General features: G+C 37.7%; 1 protein-coding gene across 7 annotated transcripts in view; it reads right to left on the minus strand.

Moving 5' to 3' along the window:
• Usp34 (ubiquitin specific peptidase 34) overlaps positions 1-16,143 on the minus strand; it is a 180,158-nt gene that overhangs the window by 153,259 nt on the left and 10,756 nt on the right. For 6 of the 7 annotated variants that reach the window (XM_076938022.1, XM_034508486.2, XM_076938019.1 and 3 more), the window contains exons 2-3: positions 13,519-13,606; positions 896-1,316 (exon numbers count right to left, since the gene is read on the minus strand). In XM_076938022.1, coding sequence (XP_076794137.1) covers positions 896-1,316; positions 13,519-13,606 — 509 coding nt within the window. Of the gene's footprint in view, positions 1-895; positions 1,317-13,518; positions 13,607-16,143 lie in introns of those variants that run through there. The other variant, XM_076938023.1, reaches the window with a different exon arrangement.

Consider the following 16,143-nt stretch of genomic DNA (forward strand, 5'->3'; position numbering starts at 1 on the left):
ATTTATTTATGTATTTGAGTACACTGTTGCTGTCTTCTGACATGCCAGAAGATTCAATGCTTGAATCCCATTACAGATGGTTGTGAGCCACCATGTGGTTGCTGGGAATTGAACTCAGGACCTTTGGAAGAGCAGTCAATGCTCTTAACCACTGAGCCATCTCTCCAGCCCCTCGAGTTTTTTTAACACAACTTTTTTTTAATTTTATGAATACGTGTGTGCTTAAGTGTATGTTTTCCCACCATATGCATGTAGGAGCCCAAAGACATGAGAACCAGGATCAGATCCCCAGGAATTCAAGCTACAGTCGTGCATTACCAGATGGGTGCTGGAACACAACCTGGACCTTCTGCAACTATTATTTTTACTTTTGACAATGTTGGGACCTGAACTTATGATAGGCCTCATACAAATGCTAGGCAAGCACTCCATCACTGAACTATGTATGCCTAGCCATTGGTTTTTTGTTCTGTTTTGAAGTCATAATGAATAAAGCAAAAGAAAAAAAAAGAATGTTTAAATCACTTAAAATTTAAGTTCTTTGAGTTCAATTATAAACATATTTTGGCAACAGCACTCATTTTTTTCCCATTAAGCTGGAACATAATTACACAGCTATAATCTAAGTAGTCAGGCTGAGGCAAGTGAATTAAACTTCAAGGGTGGCCCTAGGATACACAAAGTTCAAGGCCACAATGCAGGACTATACAGTGAGACCCTGTTTCAAAGAGAAAGAGGAAGGAAGAAGAAAGAAGAGAATGGAAGACAGACAAGGTAGACAGAAGTAAAATTTCCATCAAAAGTTAACCAGTTTGAGTCATTCACAGATAAGGAGGGACTAGCAAGTTTAGCAGGACTTGACAGCACAAGAACCGCCGTTCCTACTTTTACATACCTCTATAGTAGGATGAGTATTATGCTTGTAAGCAGTATATAAGGGAAACTGAATTTGAAAAATTTTTGCTACACATAGTAACAGTTTTTCCTTCTCATCTGTATTCCATAAACTAAAAGGATCAGAACTCTTTGAAGATTCCTCCTCAGTCAGATTACAAATTCTTGTAGAGTTTGATTTTTTTTCTATTGATTTTTGTCTTTCTGTATTTCCTTCATTACATTCTCTATCTATACTCAGTGGTTCTTCAGCTTGATTACTCTCATCTTGCCACGTGGAATCTATGTTAATGGTAGTACAGTGTTTACAAAGCTGGTCCCGGAGCACTTGAACTTGGGCAATCACTAAGTTAATAAGTGCACATACTACTTGGTTAAAAATCTCCAAATGCTTATATTCCTTGAAGCAGCATAGACATTGCCTATAAGAGAAAATAAAATGCAATAAATAAATGTTTCCTAGAGAAGGAACAATATACATTTTAATAAATAACAAAAGAAGCAAATATTAAAATACTTTTCTTAAACATCAATTTTCCCCTTTCTGCTAGGGCAGCACTGTATTCATTTTTAAAAACAGAATCATAGGCTGGGTATGGTGGTACATGCCTTTAATCCCAGCATTTAGAAGCCAAAAAGCAGGTGGATAACTGTAAAGTTCAAGGACAGCCACATGGTTATGTAGAGACCCCCTGCCTCAGAAAACCAAAAATCAGTAGCAGTAACAGTATTAGTGGTAACAGTAGTAGTAATGGCTTTTTAATAAAACCACTGGTTACATAATACAAGGTGTTTTATCATCTAACAAAATTTATTATCTACCTACATTTTTAAATGAATTCTTGAAGCCTACTTAAGACGGGTACTCGGACCCTATCTGGAAAACCAAACACACTCGTAAACACAAAACATTCTCTTTAATGTCAGTAAAAAACAAAAAACCGAAAATGTCAGGTAAGTATTACATAAAAATCTAGTTCTCTTAGACAAGTTCAATTAATAGCACAATGCCTGGCATAGTTCAGGTAATTAAAAATCTTGTGTGAATCAATAACTAAATGATACACACATAAGTACCTAGTTCTAATTATATTAGTATCCAAACACTGATGAAAGATATCAGCCGTTACTTATAACTTATTCCTTGAAGTATTAGCAAAAATTCTCTATATTGTCCAAATAGATCACCAACACAATATATGACCACAAAAGAAAATAATCTCATTTCTATAGGTATGATAAACTTAGAAGTATGACCACAAAACCCTTGGCACACATTCATTTAAAAAGTAAAATCTAACTTTCTTCCCCTTGAGAGCAGAAGGGACTCATTTCCATTGAGTAAAGTGCAGTAGTAATTAAAAGATGAAATCCTAGATTAGGTCATAAGACACTGCGACCATGGTGCAATTAATAACATTTGAGCTGCCTACAACTAAGGTTTCCCCAAACACTTGACAACAGATCCTCTAGCCCCGTTAGCCCCCACATAAGTATATTGTGAATACTGTGATTAAAACCTTACGATAAGCCCAACACAAAATTCCAAAATTCCTATTCCACTGTAATACTGTTTCTAATTAATTAAATACTATTGTTGGAAAAATCTGTTACATTGATTAAACAAAGGGGCTTTCACTTCAAAAGTCCCTTCCAGCTATAAAATACCATATTACCATTTTTTTTTCTGAGATAGGGTTTCACTATCTGGCTCTGGATGGCCTAGAACTCAATTCACTATGTAGACCAGGATAACCTCAAACTCAGATATCCACCTGCCTCTGACACGAAAATATTAAGATTAAAGGTGTGTGTCACAACATCCAGACATCTATTTGTGTGTTTGCATGTGTACCTTCCTACGAGGCCACAAGAGTGCATCAAGTCCTCTGGATCTCCAGTTGCAAGCAGCTGTGAGCCACCAGACAGAGATATTAGGAACTGAAGATGAGTCCTTTAGAAGAACAATAAGCCTTCTCTTTAACCCAACCCACAACCAATGTTATAATTAGTGTGAGCAAAACAAATGTGATGTCTTTAATCTAACATCAAAAAGCAGGCAGATGTCTCTGAGTCGGTTAGAGTGAGTTCAGGTGAGCCAGGACTGAAATGAGATACCACGCCCCAATCTTAAAAAAAAAAACAAAATGCTTTCTGATGAGCAGCCTGCCTACCTTTTATATCCTACCTCTTTTTTTCTCTTTTCCAATACCTGGGACAAATCCAGGACTTCATATAAACTAGGAAAGCTGCTGAGCCACACCCCTGCCCATTTTTACATTGACATGGTCTCCCTTTTAAGTTGAGGCTGGCCAGGATCCTCTTGCCTTTGACTCCAAAATGTGAGGATTATAGGCATGTACCACCACTCCAATTCAGCTTCTTCCTATAATGCTAACTCAAAATTATCTTTAAAGTGAGAAGTTGTAAACTTAGGCAGTTTTCTTAGTAAAGCTAGAGTCTGAGTTCTTAAAAGATCTCGGCTAAGGCTTAGAATAGGAAAGACAAATTTACTTCTAAAATTAGTTGTCAAAAAATGGGAACTTAAGCTGGAAAGACGGCTTAGTGGTAAAACAAAAAATATTGGCTGCTCTTCCAGAAGACCTGGGTCAGTTCCCATCATCCATATGATGGTCACAACAATCTCTAACTCCAGTTCCAGAGGGATCTATCTCATCTTCTGGTGTCTGCAGGCACTGCATGCATGTGAAGCAGAGAGATACATGTGAAGCAGAGAGATACATATGGGCAAAACATCCACACACATGAAATAAAAAATAAAAGGAAAATGGGAATTAAGATGGGTGGTAGTACATGCCTTTAATCCTAGAACCAGGAAGGCAGAGGCAGCTGTGTCTGTGGGTTCCAGACCCACCAGAGCTGTCTCAAAAACAAACAAAAACAACAACAAAGAAAACCATTGGGAAGGCTCAGGACTAAGGAGCTCTAGCCAAGGATGAAGTAGAGGACAGAAAAGGGGTTCAATGAAAGGGATCAAGTAACCTCCCCTGACCAACAGCTAAACTATCATAGCCAAAGAATAAGGAACTTCTTAGAAAATATCAAGAATCCAAAGGACATATTGTTAAGAAAGACTATTTTAAGGGCAGCCTGAGCCGGGCAGTGGTGGCGCACACTTTTAATCCCAGCACTTGGGAAGCAGAGGCAGGTGGATTTCTGAGTTCCAGGACAGCCAGGGCTACACAGAGAAACCCTGTCTCGAAAAACAAAAACAAAAAAACCAAAAAATAAAAAAAAGCCTGCTCATCATTCTATTTACAGTTATCGTATAGTTCAAATCATGATTTATAAAGATGCACCACCCACAGAGAATATCCAACTCACTTTGTTGTGCCCTTGTCTTAACCATGAGGGACAGCCAAGAATAAATAAGTCTTTGTAAGTAAGAGGAAAGAAAAGGCTCAAAATAAACAATAAATGAAAACTTGTGTCACCAAAGACAACAAAAACAGTGAAAAAAGACTCAGCCTAGCTTTGTGGTGCACACCTTTAATCCTTAAATTCAAGGCAGGCCTGATCTACAGAGCAAGACTCTTTAAAAAAAAGAAGGGAAGGAAACCCCTCAGAAATAAATACAACACAGAAATGTTCTAGTTTCCTTTCTATTGGATATTATTGATAAACAGTGCCCAAAACCAACTCAAGGAAGGACAGGTTTTAATCTCAATTTGTAATTGAAACCCGTCACTTGAGGAAAGACAAGACAAGAACTCAAGGCAAAAACCTGAAGCAAGACCTGAAGCAGAGGCCATGAAAAAGTACTGCTTATTAGCATACTCCTATGGCTTGCTGTTTGCTCTATGATAAAACTCAAGGCTACCTGGCACAGTGGTCTTGGCCCTCCCAAATCAATCATTAATCAATTAAATGCCTATATTCCTAGCTTCTCCAATATACTGGGGTCTCCACTGCAGCTGAAACTACACCTTCACCAATGACCTCTATTGGGCTCTCTTCAGGGACTCCAAGCCTATATATACCAGGGTGTCAAGCCTCAGCTTCTCTTCATGACCCTTTCAATCCTGCAGTTTCCACTGCAACTGAGGCTACACTTAACCAACACCCTTTCACAATCCCATGACCCCTTTAAAGGGTAGCTTTCATGGGCCAACACTCAAGAGCTCTCTGTGAGTGCAGGCCAGCATGGTCTGCATATAGAGTTCACAAACAGGCAGGGCTACAGTGAGAGACCCTGTCTCAGAAAAACAAAACATAAATGCAACTTTCACACAGCCAAAGCCAGCACCATGTGGAAGATTCTTTGTAGGCATAATGTTTTGTGCACTGTATAAAGTTTACCCTTAGGTTATTCAAATGCTGATTTCTCTGCCCTCATATCTTGTTTCAATCAGGACATGGCATTGTAATGCTTACACCAAGAATTTCCTGTTTCATGTTTGTGTAAACTGTTCTTACATGTTTATTCCCTACCTTGTTAATAAATGCTGATTACCCAATGGCTGGGCAGAATAAAGAATAGGGTGTAACATTCGCCAACCAGAGGAAGGAGAGAGAGGGAGGGAGAGTGAGAGATTCAGATGAGCTAGCAGGATGGAAGAACTGGAGCCATGAAGGAGACTGAAGATCAATAATAATATGCAAGTATCATGAGATGGAGCTGGGAGTAGCCAGATTAGCACAGAAGTTTAAGGTACATCTTTTACAGCTCAGCTATTGAGGTGCAGTTTTAAATAAAACTTGGTTTCTCTGTGTAGTTATTGGGGACTACATAAAGTAAAGAAATAGACCACTATATATTTATATTAAAAATAATTCATTTACAACTTAGACATTGTCAAGTGCAACTCCCGACTTGAGATACAGCCTTGGCTCCTCTAAACCAGTTTCTGTGTGCTGATCCTGAGTAGATTAAATACTCCCCACAAGATTCCACCTCAATGGTACCAGTGTCTTCTTAATCATAACTGCTTTTTCAGCCCCAGCAAACAACAGCAATAGTCTCAGTAAAATAAAGATTTCAGTGGTACTGTACTATCCATCCATTCAGAGCAAATTCTTTAGCTGCAGCTGACCAGAAGCACAGATTATTAATTCAAATAAATCACCACAATTCCCTAACAAAGAGTTTTTGCTTCTCTATGAAATTCCACAAGGCAAGTCTCCACCATCTGCCCTGTTCTCAACACTACCTACCAAGTTTCCACAGAACAGGCCATTAAGTTTTGAGCACTACTAACTTTTCCAACCCAAAGTTCCTAACATTTCCACCATCCCCCCATGGTCATGTCTGTCACTACAAGTTTTCTGGTACCAACTTTTTGTCTTAAGTTTGTTGTATGTTGCTATGATTAAAAAACTGGCCAAAAGTGACTAGAAGGGGAAAAGAAGGATTTTATTTAGCTTATACTTCCTGATCTACAGTACATCACTGAGAGAAGTCAAGGCATAAAATGCAACCATGACAGGAATCCAGAGGCAGGAGCTAAACAGATACCATGGATTTACCCCTTAGGGCTTGCTCCTCCCACTTCAGGGCCCCTACCATGGGCTATACCCTCTCACATAATCATTAACCAAGAAATGCTTCGTGATCTGATGGAAGCAATTTCTGAGTTAGTAAAGATTCTTTTCCCAGATGACCACAGACTGTTTCAAGTGGATAAAAAAAAAGTATTAAAATTAAAAAATAAAAACTAACCAGCACAATTACAAGAAAGAAAAAAAAATCTATACTTTATAAAACATAAAGAACCTAACAGATGGGGTTGGAGAGATGGCTCAGTGGTTAAGAGCACTGACTGCTCTTCCAGAGGACCCGAGTTCAATTCCCAACAGCCACATGGTGGCTCCCGACCATCTGTAATGGGATCTGACACCCTCTTCTAGTGTCTGACAGCTACAGTGTACTCATAATAAAATAAATAAATAAATAAATAAATAAATAAATAAATCTCAAAGAAAAAATAACTTAACAGATATTAGGTTACTGAAAGAACAAATGTTATAAAAACCTAAGTGGAGGTTATAAAACTGCGCCCTTTGAAGTTGGGCATGGAACTCAATGCTAGGTCAGTTGCCTTTGTATGTGCGAGACCATGGGTTCCATCCGAAGCAGCATTTTAAAATAAAAGCTCTTTAATTGTACATAGACTATTAGTATGCCTTTTAAATAAATATATAATCATTTTAAACCAAATTAAAATTTTAGCAACTTAGAATAAATCACGAAAGTTCCAAACAGGGAAACTAAAGCAATCTCTCAAAAAGGAGGACAAAGACTGATGATACTGGGGAGAAAAAGAAAAGTATATGACCAACCAAGACTAGCAGGTCTAAAAGACAGATGGATGTGAGGAAATAATGAAATAAACACACTCAAGGATTTTTAGTATTTTTATTTCAATTTATAGGAAGATTTCAATTTACATTTTAAAAACTAATGAACAGTATAGGTGACAAGATCAAAATTAAAGGAAAACTCTATGAAAATACTTCAATATGCAAAATGTACAAAATTACTAATCAAAAGCATTAAAACTACATCCAAAGCATACTTAAACACTAGTTCTAACAGAGCATAATCAGAAATTCAAGATTTTTCATGAGTGGTATGCTAATCCAATCAACCACAGCTTTTAGGGTTTCCTAAATATAGCTTAGACATCACTTCCTGAGACTTACAGAGTAATTTTCCACTGGAAGTAGTATTTTCCCTTCCCATAAGCCCCTTTTTCTAGTTTTCTGGCATTTGCCCTCCCTCCCACCTAGATATGTATATACAAAAAGCTGTAAGATTTACATAAGAGAAGATGTGTTGTATGCCTTTATTAAGTCTGGGTCACCTCACTTAAAATATGTCCAAGTTTAATATACTTTCTAAAAATAGCATAATTCTATTTTCCCTTACAGATGAATAAAATTCCATTATATGTATGTACCACATTTCCATTACACATTCTTCTATGATGGGCATCTTCGTTCATTATATCCCCATGCTATTATGAAAACAGTAGCAATAAACATAGAGGAAGTATGTGTAAGAGGATACAGTCTTTCAGGTAGAGGTCCAGGAGTATATAAATGGATCATATAAAAGTTCTAGCTTGTGAGGCCTAGTGGCGCACACCTTTAATCCCAGCACTTGGGAGGCAGAGGCAGTTGGATCTCTGAGTTCAAGGCCAGCCTGGTCTACAGAGCTAGTTCTACAACAGCCAGGGCTGCACAGAGAAACAGAAACCACCACACTGGTTTTCATAATGGCTGTTCAGTGTGCATTCCCACTTAGACATTAGTCTCCAGCTTTTGTCATCAGTTATTTTATGATATTCATTTTCAGAATGCAAAGGCTTATCCAAATGCACACTTGTGATTCTTGAAATACAGAGAAAAAAAATTCTAAAAAGCCTCCAAGGAAGGTATTGAAGGAAAGCTAAAGAAGAAAACTGCTGGAGTTGCTGGTTATCAGGGCACACATCTATAGTTCTAAACTCGGAAAGCTGAGGCAGGAGAACCCCAAGTTTTAGGACAATTCTGGGCCAAATGCAGCTACACAGTATTTCTAAAAGGGAAAAAAAGCTAATACTTCAGAAAAGCAACACTGGATCCCTGAAATACAATGAAACACAATTCTGAGAAAAAAATGACTTTCCACCCAAAATCCTATATTCAAAAAAAAGCAGATATAACAAAAGTAAACATAAAAAATAAACCCTTTAGATATGCCAACTCTAAAAAAATCATGTTTTCCATATAGCTTTTCTAAGAAAATATAATAATAAAGTAATAAACACCAAAAAAAGACAATTCTAGGTAGTATGGGTAAAAAAAATAGTAAAAGCTCAAGGATGAAATCTGAAGGGACGCTAGCTTATGAGCAAACAATATAGACTGAAACTCAAGGTTAAATCCAGATGAGACTGGGTAGATACTAAAAAATAACAGACCACTACTAAAAAGGTTTTAAGAGTTCAGAAAGCATTTGTGATTCATATATAGAAAATTACTCAAATGAAAAACAAGTCAGTAGAGACCCCAGGAAACAAATAATGCAACCACTAAACATTTTAGCAAATCTTTGAACAGTATTTTTATTTTTGCAAGTATGCTAAGAAGCCGGGCGGTGGTGGCATATGCCTTTAATCCCAGCACTTGGGAGGCAGAGGCAGGCGGATTTCTGAGTTCGAGGCCAGCCTGGTCTACAGAGTGAGTTCCAGGTCAGCCAAGGCTATACAGAGAAACCCAGTCTCGAAAAACCAAAAAAAACCAAAAAACAAAAAAACAAGTATGCTAAGAAGTGATGGCAACCATACTGAAAAGATGTGACAAAGTAAAATCCTATAGATCATAAAAGGAAGGTCAAGGTTAAAATTGAAAGATGAAGCAACAGATGTATAATATAATTTCAGAAAATAGAATATTAAAACATTAAGTTGAAAATAAAAACAGGATTAAGAAGGAGGAGTTAAAAATACTATATGCTTTTCTTTCAATCACATTTTGAAGTAGGGAAAGACAGTCTCACTGTGTAGGTCTGGTTGGCCTAGAACACACTCCATTGACCAAGCCGGCTTCAAACTCAAAAGACCTACCTACTTCTGATGTAAATGGGCCCCATGTCTGCCTCAATTACTTTCAACACTTGTTTGGACTTCTTGAATTTATTGTTCTATATCATACATACCTTTCCTACCATCTGCCAATCCTACCTTTTTTTCCATTCTACATCTTTTATTTCTATGATTATGAATTACCCAAGTAAAATAGTATGCTTCAAATCTGAATTCAAATTTATATTGAAACCTACGTAATGAGGGCTAGTAAGATTAACAACCTGAGTTCAATTTGTAATGTAAAAGGGAAAAATATACAAAACTTGTGCACTCACATAGGCACATCTTACATATACACATGCTGATAAGCTTTTTAAATGCAATGATAGCTCAAAACATGTAGCTTTAATAAATTTCAGTATTAAACAAATACTCATGAAGAACCATTAAGTACATTTCTTAGGACAGATTCTAGAATTTCATTTGATAACACATATCTATCATTTTCCCTATCCTGCTATTGTTGAAAGCATTAAAGATCTACTTCACAGAAGAAAAAAAAAAATCTACTTCACAAGGCTGGGGATAGATGGCTCAGTGGTTAAGGCCACTTGCTTCCAGAGGACCCAGGTCCAGCTCCCAGAACCCACACAGAGGCTCACAACCATCAGTAACTTCAGTTCCAGGGGATCCAAAGCTCTCTTCTCACTTCCTAGGGCACCAAGCATACTTGCGTTGTTACACATACATTCATACCAGCAAAACATTATTATACATAAAATTTTTTTTTAAAAAAAAAACTAACAAAACTATTTACAACACAGCATTCAACATCGGAAAAAAATGTTTCCAGAGTATCTGAAACTAGTAATCCTTTCTATAGGCTGCCTACTCTCAGCAAAACAAAACCTGTTGAATGTGGTGACTGCAACAGCAGACACCAAGGTTCAGCTACATCAGCCCATAGCAGGTGCTCAGACTTTAGACTTTCAGCAGTACTAAAAAGAACCAGGTAACTTGGTTAAACCTCAGCTGAAGGCTTCCGGTTCTCAGCACTTTTTAAATCAATCATGTTCATTTTAAATGTGATCATTAATAGCTTCCACAGATATTCTATTGAGAAATTAATTCCAAATGTTCTGGAGTTCTTATCATATGGAAGGCTTTCAGAAACAAAAATACTGGCTGGATGTGGTGGCAAAAGACTTTAATCCCAGCATTCAGGAAGCAGTGGCAAGCAGATCTCTGTAGGCTAAAGGCCAGCCTGCTCTGGACTCTAGAGAGTCCCAGGACAGCTAAGGCTATCTATCTACACAACAGACCTATCTTAAAAAAAAAAAAAAAAGAAAGAAAAGAAAAGAAAAAAAAGAAAAGAAAAAAAAAAAACATAAAATAAAGGAATGTAGGGAAAAAAAGGACCTTGCCAAATCTGTACATTAGCTTTATCAACTCTGCGTCACAAGTTTTCATTGCACGCATTTTGTTTGTTTGTTTGTTGAGTCCAGGTCTAACTATGTAATCAAGAATGTCCAGGAACTTGGGAACCTCCTGCCCCTGCCTTCTAAGTACTAGGATTACAAGCAAGAGCCAAGCTGACTCCAAATAAGGCTTTCATCTTGAACCTCAAAAATTGTTTTATATGAGCTAAATTCTAGAGAAAAATACTTTAAATAACAGTATGAATATCTTTTTTCTTTTTTCTTCTCTTTTTTTGAGACTGAGTTTTTCTGTCCTGCATTAGAACTCAACTCTGTAGACCAGGCTAGCCTAGAAATCACAGACGTCTGCCTGCCTCTGCCTCCAAATGCTGGGTAGAATTAAAGGCTTTCGCCACCAACGAACTTTCTTTTCTTTCTTTTTTTTCTTTTAAAGGTAGGATCTTACTATGTAGCACTGGCTGGACTGGATATTCCCATGTCCAAGTCAACAAATTATTTCCTTTTATTTTGTGTGTGAGAGAGAGCGCATGTATGTGCACCCTATGTATGCAGGAGACTTCACAAATCAAGAAGCATTGGATCCCCAAGAAGCAGAGTTATAGAGAACTGTGAACTAATATGTGGATGCATAGAAACAAACTGGAGTCCTCTGCAAAAGCATCAAGTACTTTTAACCACTGAACCATCTTTCCCAATAAGCATATTATTTCTACTGTTTCTTCTTTTATGTGAGTACACTGTCACTGTCTTCACACACACCAGAAGTAGTATTATCAGTTGTCAGGATTTGCCATTATAATGTATTGACCAGAATAGGTAAAAGACAAGGAAAAGAAAGAAAGAAAAAAGAGGGAAGGGGAGGGGAAGGGAGGGAAGGGGAGGGGACGGGAGGGAAGGGGAGGGGACGGGAGGGGACGGGAGGGGAGGGGAGAACAGACGGACGGACAGAGAGGGTGAAAGGAAAGAAGGAAGGACAAACAGGGGCTGGAGAGGGCAACAGGGGCTGGAGAGATGGCTCAGTGGTTAAGAGCACTGAGTGCTCTTCCAGAGGTCCTGAATCCAATCCCCAGCAACCACATGGTGGCTCACAACCATCTGTAATGGGGTTTGATGCCCTCTTCTGGTTTGTATGAGGACAGCAACACTGTACTCACATACATTAAATAAATAAATAAATAAATAAATAAATAAATAAATCTTTAAAAAACATAAAATAAAATCACTGTACCAGGGCAATAATGGCACATTCCTTTAATCCCAGCACTCAAGAAGCAGAGGCAGGAGGATCTCTGAGTTCAAGGACAGCCTAGTCTGCAAAGTGACTTCCAGAACAACCAGGGCTACACAGAGGAAACCCTATCTCAAAAACCCAAAACACAAATAGGTAGGTAGGTAGGTAGGCAGGCAGGCAGGCAGGCAGGCAGGCACACAGGCAGACAGGCAGACAGGCAGACAGGCAGGCAGGCAGGCAGGCAGGCACAATGTTCATTGATCACTAAAATACTTCAAATATTTTATGTTATTAAATTTTGTATTCATTGCCAGATGTGGTGGTGCACACCTTTAACCCTAGCCATAAGGAGGCAGAAGCAGGCAAATTTCTTCAAGTTTCAAGCCAGCTGGGTCTACATAGTGAGTTCCAGGATAGCCAGGACTTTAATAAGACCCTGCCTGTCTCAGGGGAAAAAAAAAAAAAAAATAGAGCTATACTGTGTGTGCCATCACATAATTGTGTTTGCCCTCACACATGTGTGCATACATGTACTGGTGCCATGACATGTATGGAAGCCAGTTCTCTCTTCCGCCATACATGTCCCTGGGTTGAACATACTTTATCAAGCTTGGTAGCGGGAGTCTTTACCCACTGAACAATCTCTCTGCCCCACTTTAAACATTTTCCAAACTCATAAAAATTTTATGAAGAGTAGTTTAAATTACATAAGCACACAAGTGAAAAGTTATTTAGTGGGAAGCTGAAGATACACATAAGTGTAAGAACATTTATGCAGCATATACAAGTTCAAATTTCACCTATAGCTCAGTGGTACAGCCCAGAAGCTGCTGGGTTTGAACGCCAACACTGTAAAACACATTGTTTGCCCATACCAAATAAAATCACACAGAGACATAAGTTTATAGTCTTTTTCATAGCGGCTGTATTAGCAACTATGATCCTTGAGTTTTAGTCTGTATATTCTCAATTTATATATTATATAAAAGCTGATCCAATGTGCATAATGGGAAATAATCAAATGACTTTAAATTATTTATTACCACAATAAAGATTTTTTTTAAAAAAATTAATTACCAGCTTGGTCTGCAAAGTGAGTTCCACAACAGCCAGAGCTACACAGAGAAACTCTGTCTCACAAAAATTCTCTTATCTCTCAAAATAATTCCTTCTCAAAATTTTAGTGACTCATTCCTTAAGAATAAGAGGAAGGTAAAAGACGTTTTTATGTTGTTTTAAAAAACAATGCCAAAATCAAACCCATGATTTAAAAAAAGGTAAAATGATCGAATATTGATAAACTTACCATTTAATACAAAAAAAAATCCATGTAATTAAACATTCTAAAAGAAAATCTAATGACAAGCAATGGCAGTTTATACAATTCATCAAGTTAGTCTTTAAAATACCTACAACTGCATACCTCTGAGTCCAGGAATTGATATAAGCAAATATTTTGAGAGTATGTTCCTTTCTGAGCTGCAGTCCATCACCACCTTCTATATCTGATACTGAAATAGAAGGATAAAAGTATAAATAAATGTTAAATGAATATTAAAGCCAATACTACTTAAAAATAAAGCTTAAATACACAAATGCAAATATCAATTAATTCTTTCGATTTCACTATTGAGGTAAGATCTTTGATTACTGACTGTATTAGTTATTTTCTATTTCTGTGATAAAGACCGTGACCAAAAGTAACTTAAAGAGGGAAAGGATTTATTCTGCTTAAAGGTTACAGTCTATCATCAGAGGAAAATGGCAAACTAAGCAACAGGCCATAGATGAATGCAGCTTACTGGCTTGTACCACCTGATTTCTTGGTTTCTGTTTGGTTTAGGTTACTCATTTTTGGTTTTTCATTTTGAGGGTTTTGGATTTTGGTTTTCTTCTTGGGGGTACGGATGGGGTGTTAAAGATAAGAGTCTCTTCTCTGTTCTAGGCCAGCAAGGGCTACATAGTGAAATACTATCAAAAAAGAAAAAAGAGGCTTAGCTTTAACAAAAGCATTTTTAAAATTGACTGGCTTTTGTATTTGTGTGTTATGTGTGTGACCCTATATGGGTATATGCTTAGCATGTGCGAGCAGGCTCCCTGGAACTAGTTACAGATGGTTACGAACCATCTTGTGGGTGTTGGGAACTCTACAAGAGTGAGTACTACGTTCTCCACACCACTGGTTCATCTCTCCAACCCAAATGAAATACTTTAACAACTAAACTCAAGCCCTACTCCTACTGCCTATGAATTGCCTATCTAGGCCAAATCATCCCTCCTCACTCCTGTGAGGTATGTATCATTACAGTGTTTAAAAAGCTATACAAGTGCTGATAGCCTGGCATCATTTTTTCACTTTGTCATCCCATACTTCTGATTTTAATCATTTCCCAGACTATAGATATGGTCTAAGTTGTAATAATGGTGGGCAAGAAATATAGCAAGCCATATACTCATAAGGGTCAATAACAGTGTATAGCTAATAAACTTTTTGACAGATTATGTTTATTCAATGCATCTTTCATTTACATTTCCAATCTGCTATATGTTCTGTTGTTGGGTTTTTGTTTCTTTGCCTTTTCCAGACCAGGCTTCTCTGTGTAACAGCCTTAGCTGTCCTGAAACCTGATTTATAGACCAGGCTGACCATGAACTGACAGCAATAAGAGCCTCCTACCTCTGTCTCCTGGTACTGGAATTAAAGGCATGCCATGCATTACCATGCCCAACTGAGGGGGTTTTTTGTTTGTTTTTTTATTGGGGGGGGGGACAGTTGTTTATTTGGTGGGTTTTTTTTCTGTGTGAGGAAGGGTATATTTATTTTGTGGGGGGTGTTTTAAGGTGTCACAAAACAACTTGTAGAAATTTGTTCTTTCTATCATGTGGGTTTCAGAATTCAAAAGCAAGTTATCAGATTTAACATCAAGTGCCTTATCCAGCTGAGCCATCTTCAAGCCCTAACATTTCTCCTTTAAATGATTGTGTAATACAGTCAAATTTCTCTCAAAGGTCCCAAAATGGGAGAGCAATCTAAAACTATATTTGCCAATTCATACTATTCCAGAAACATCATCAAATAAAGCTTCAAAATCAAAGGAGCTAAAGCAATGCTTCCCAATCTTCCTGATGTTGCAAACACTTTAATACAGTTCCTCATGCTGTGGTGACCCCCCAATCATACAATTATTTCATTGCTACTTTATAACTGTAAATTTGCTAATATTGTGAACCGTAATATAAATATCTGCTATGCAGGGCATATGAAATGCGACCCCCAAGGGATCGAAACACACAGGATGAGAACCACTGAACTAGAGAGATGGCTCTGTGGTTGAGAACCCTGTCTGTTTTTCCCAAAAACCAGAGTTCAATACCCAGTACCAACATGACAGCTCACAAGTGTCTCTAATTCCAGTTCCAAGTGATCCAATGCACTATTTCAACCCCCACAGTCACTGCATGTAAGCTGTGCTCATACACACAGGCAAAAATACTCATTCACATAAAATAATACAATAGGGGCTGGAGAGATGGCTCAGTAGTTAAGAGCACTGGCTGCTCTTCCAGAGGTCCTGAGTTCAATTCCCAGCAACCACATGGTGTCTCACAACCATCTGTAACTGGATCTGATGCCCTCTTCTGGTGTTCATGAAAAGAGCTAACAGTGTACTCACATACATAAAATAAATTTTTTAAAAATTGTTTAAAACTTGTTTATAATTATTTAGAAATTGGTAAAAATTGTCTAAAATTTTTTAAGAAGTAAAAAATACATCTTAATAAAAGGCTATAGAGCCAGGCAGTGGTGGTATACGCCTTTAATCCCAGAACTTGGGAGGCAGAGGCAGGTAGATTTCTGAGTTTGAGGCCAGCCTGGTCTACAGAGTGAGTTCCAGGACAGCCAGGGCTACACAGAGAAACCCTGTCTCAATAAATAAATAAATAAATAAATAAATAAATAAATAAATAAGAAGGCAGGCAGGCAGGCTGTAGAGATGGCTCAGAGATTAAGAGCACTGACTGCTCTTCCAAAGGTCCAAGTTCCAAT

The sequence above is a fragment of the Arvicanthis niloticus genome, chromosome 7 (genome assembly GCF_011762505.2).
Source record: "Arvicanthis niloticus isolate mArvNil1 chromosome 7, mArvNil1.pat.X, whole genome shotgun sequence".
Taxonomy (NCBI): domain Eukaryota; kingdom Metazoa; phylum Chordata; class Mammalia; order Rodentia; family Muridae; genus Arvicanthis; species Arvicanthis niloticus.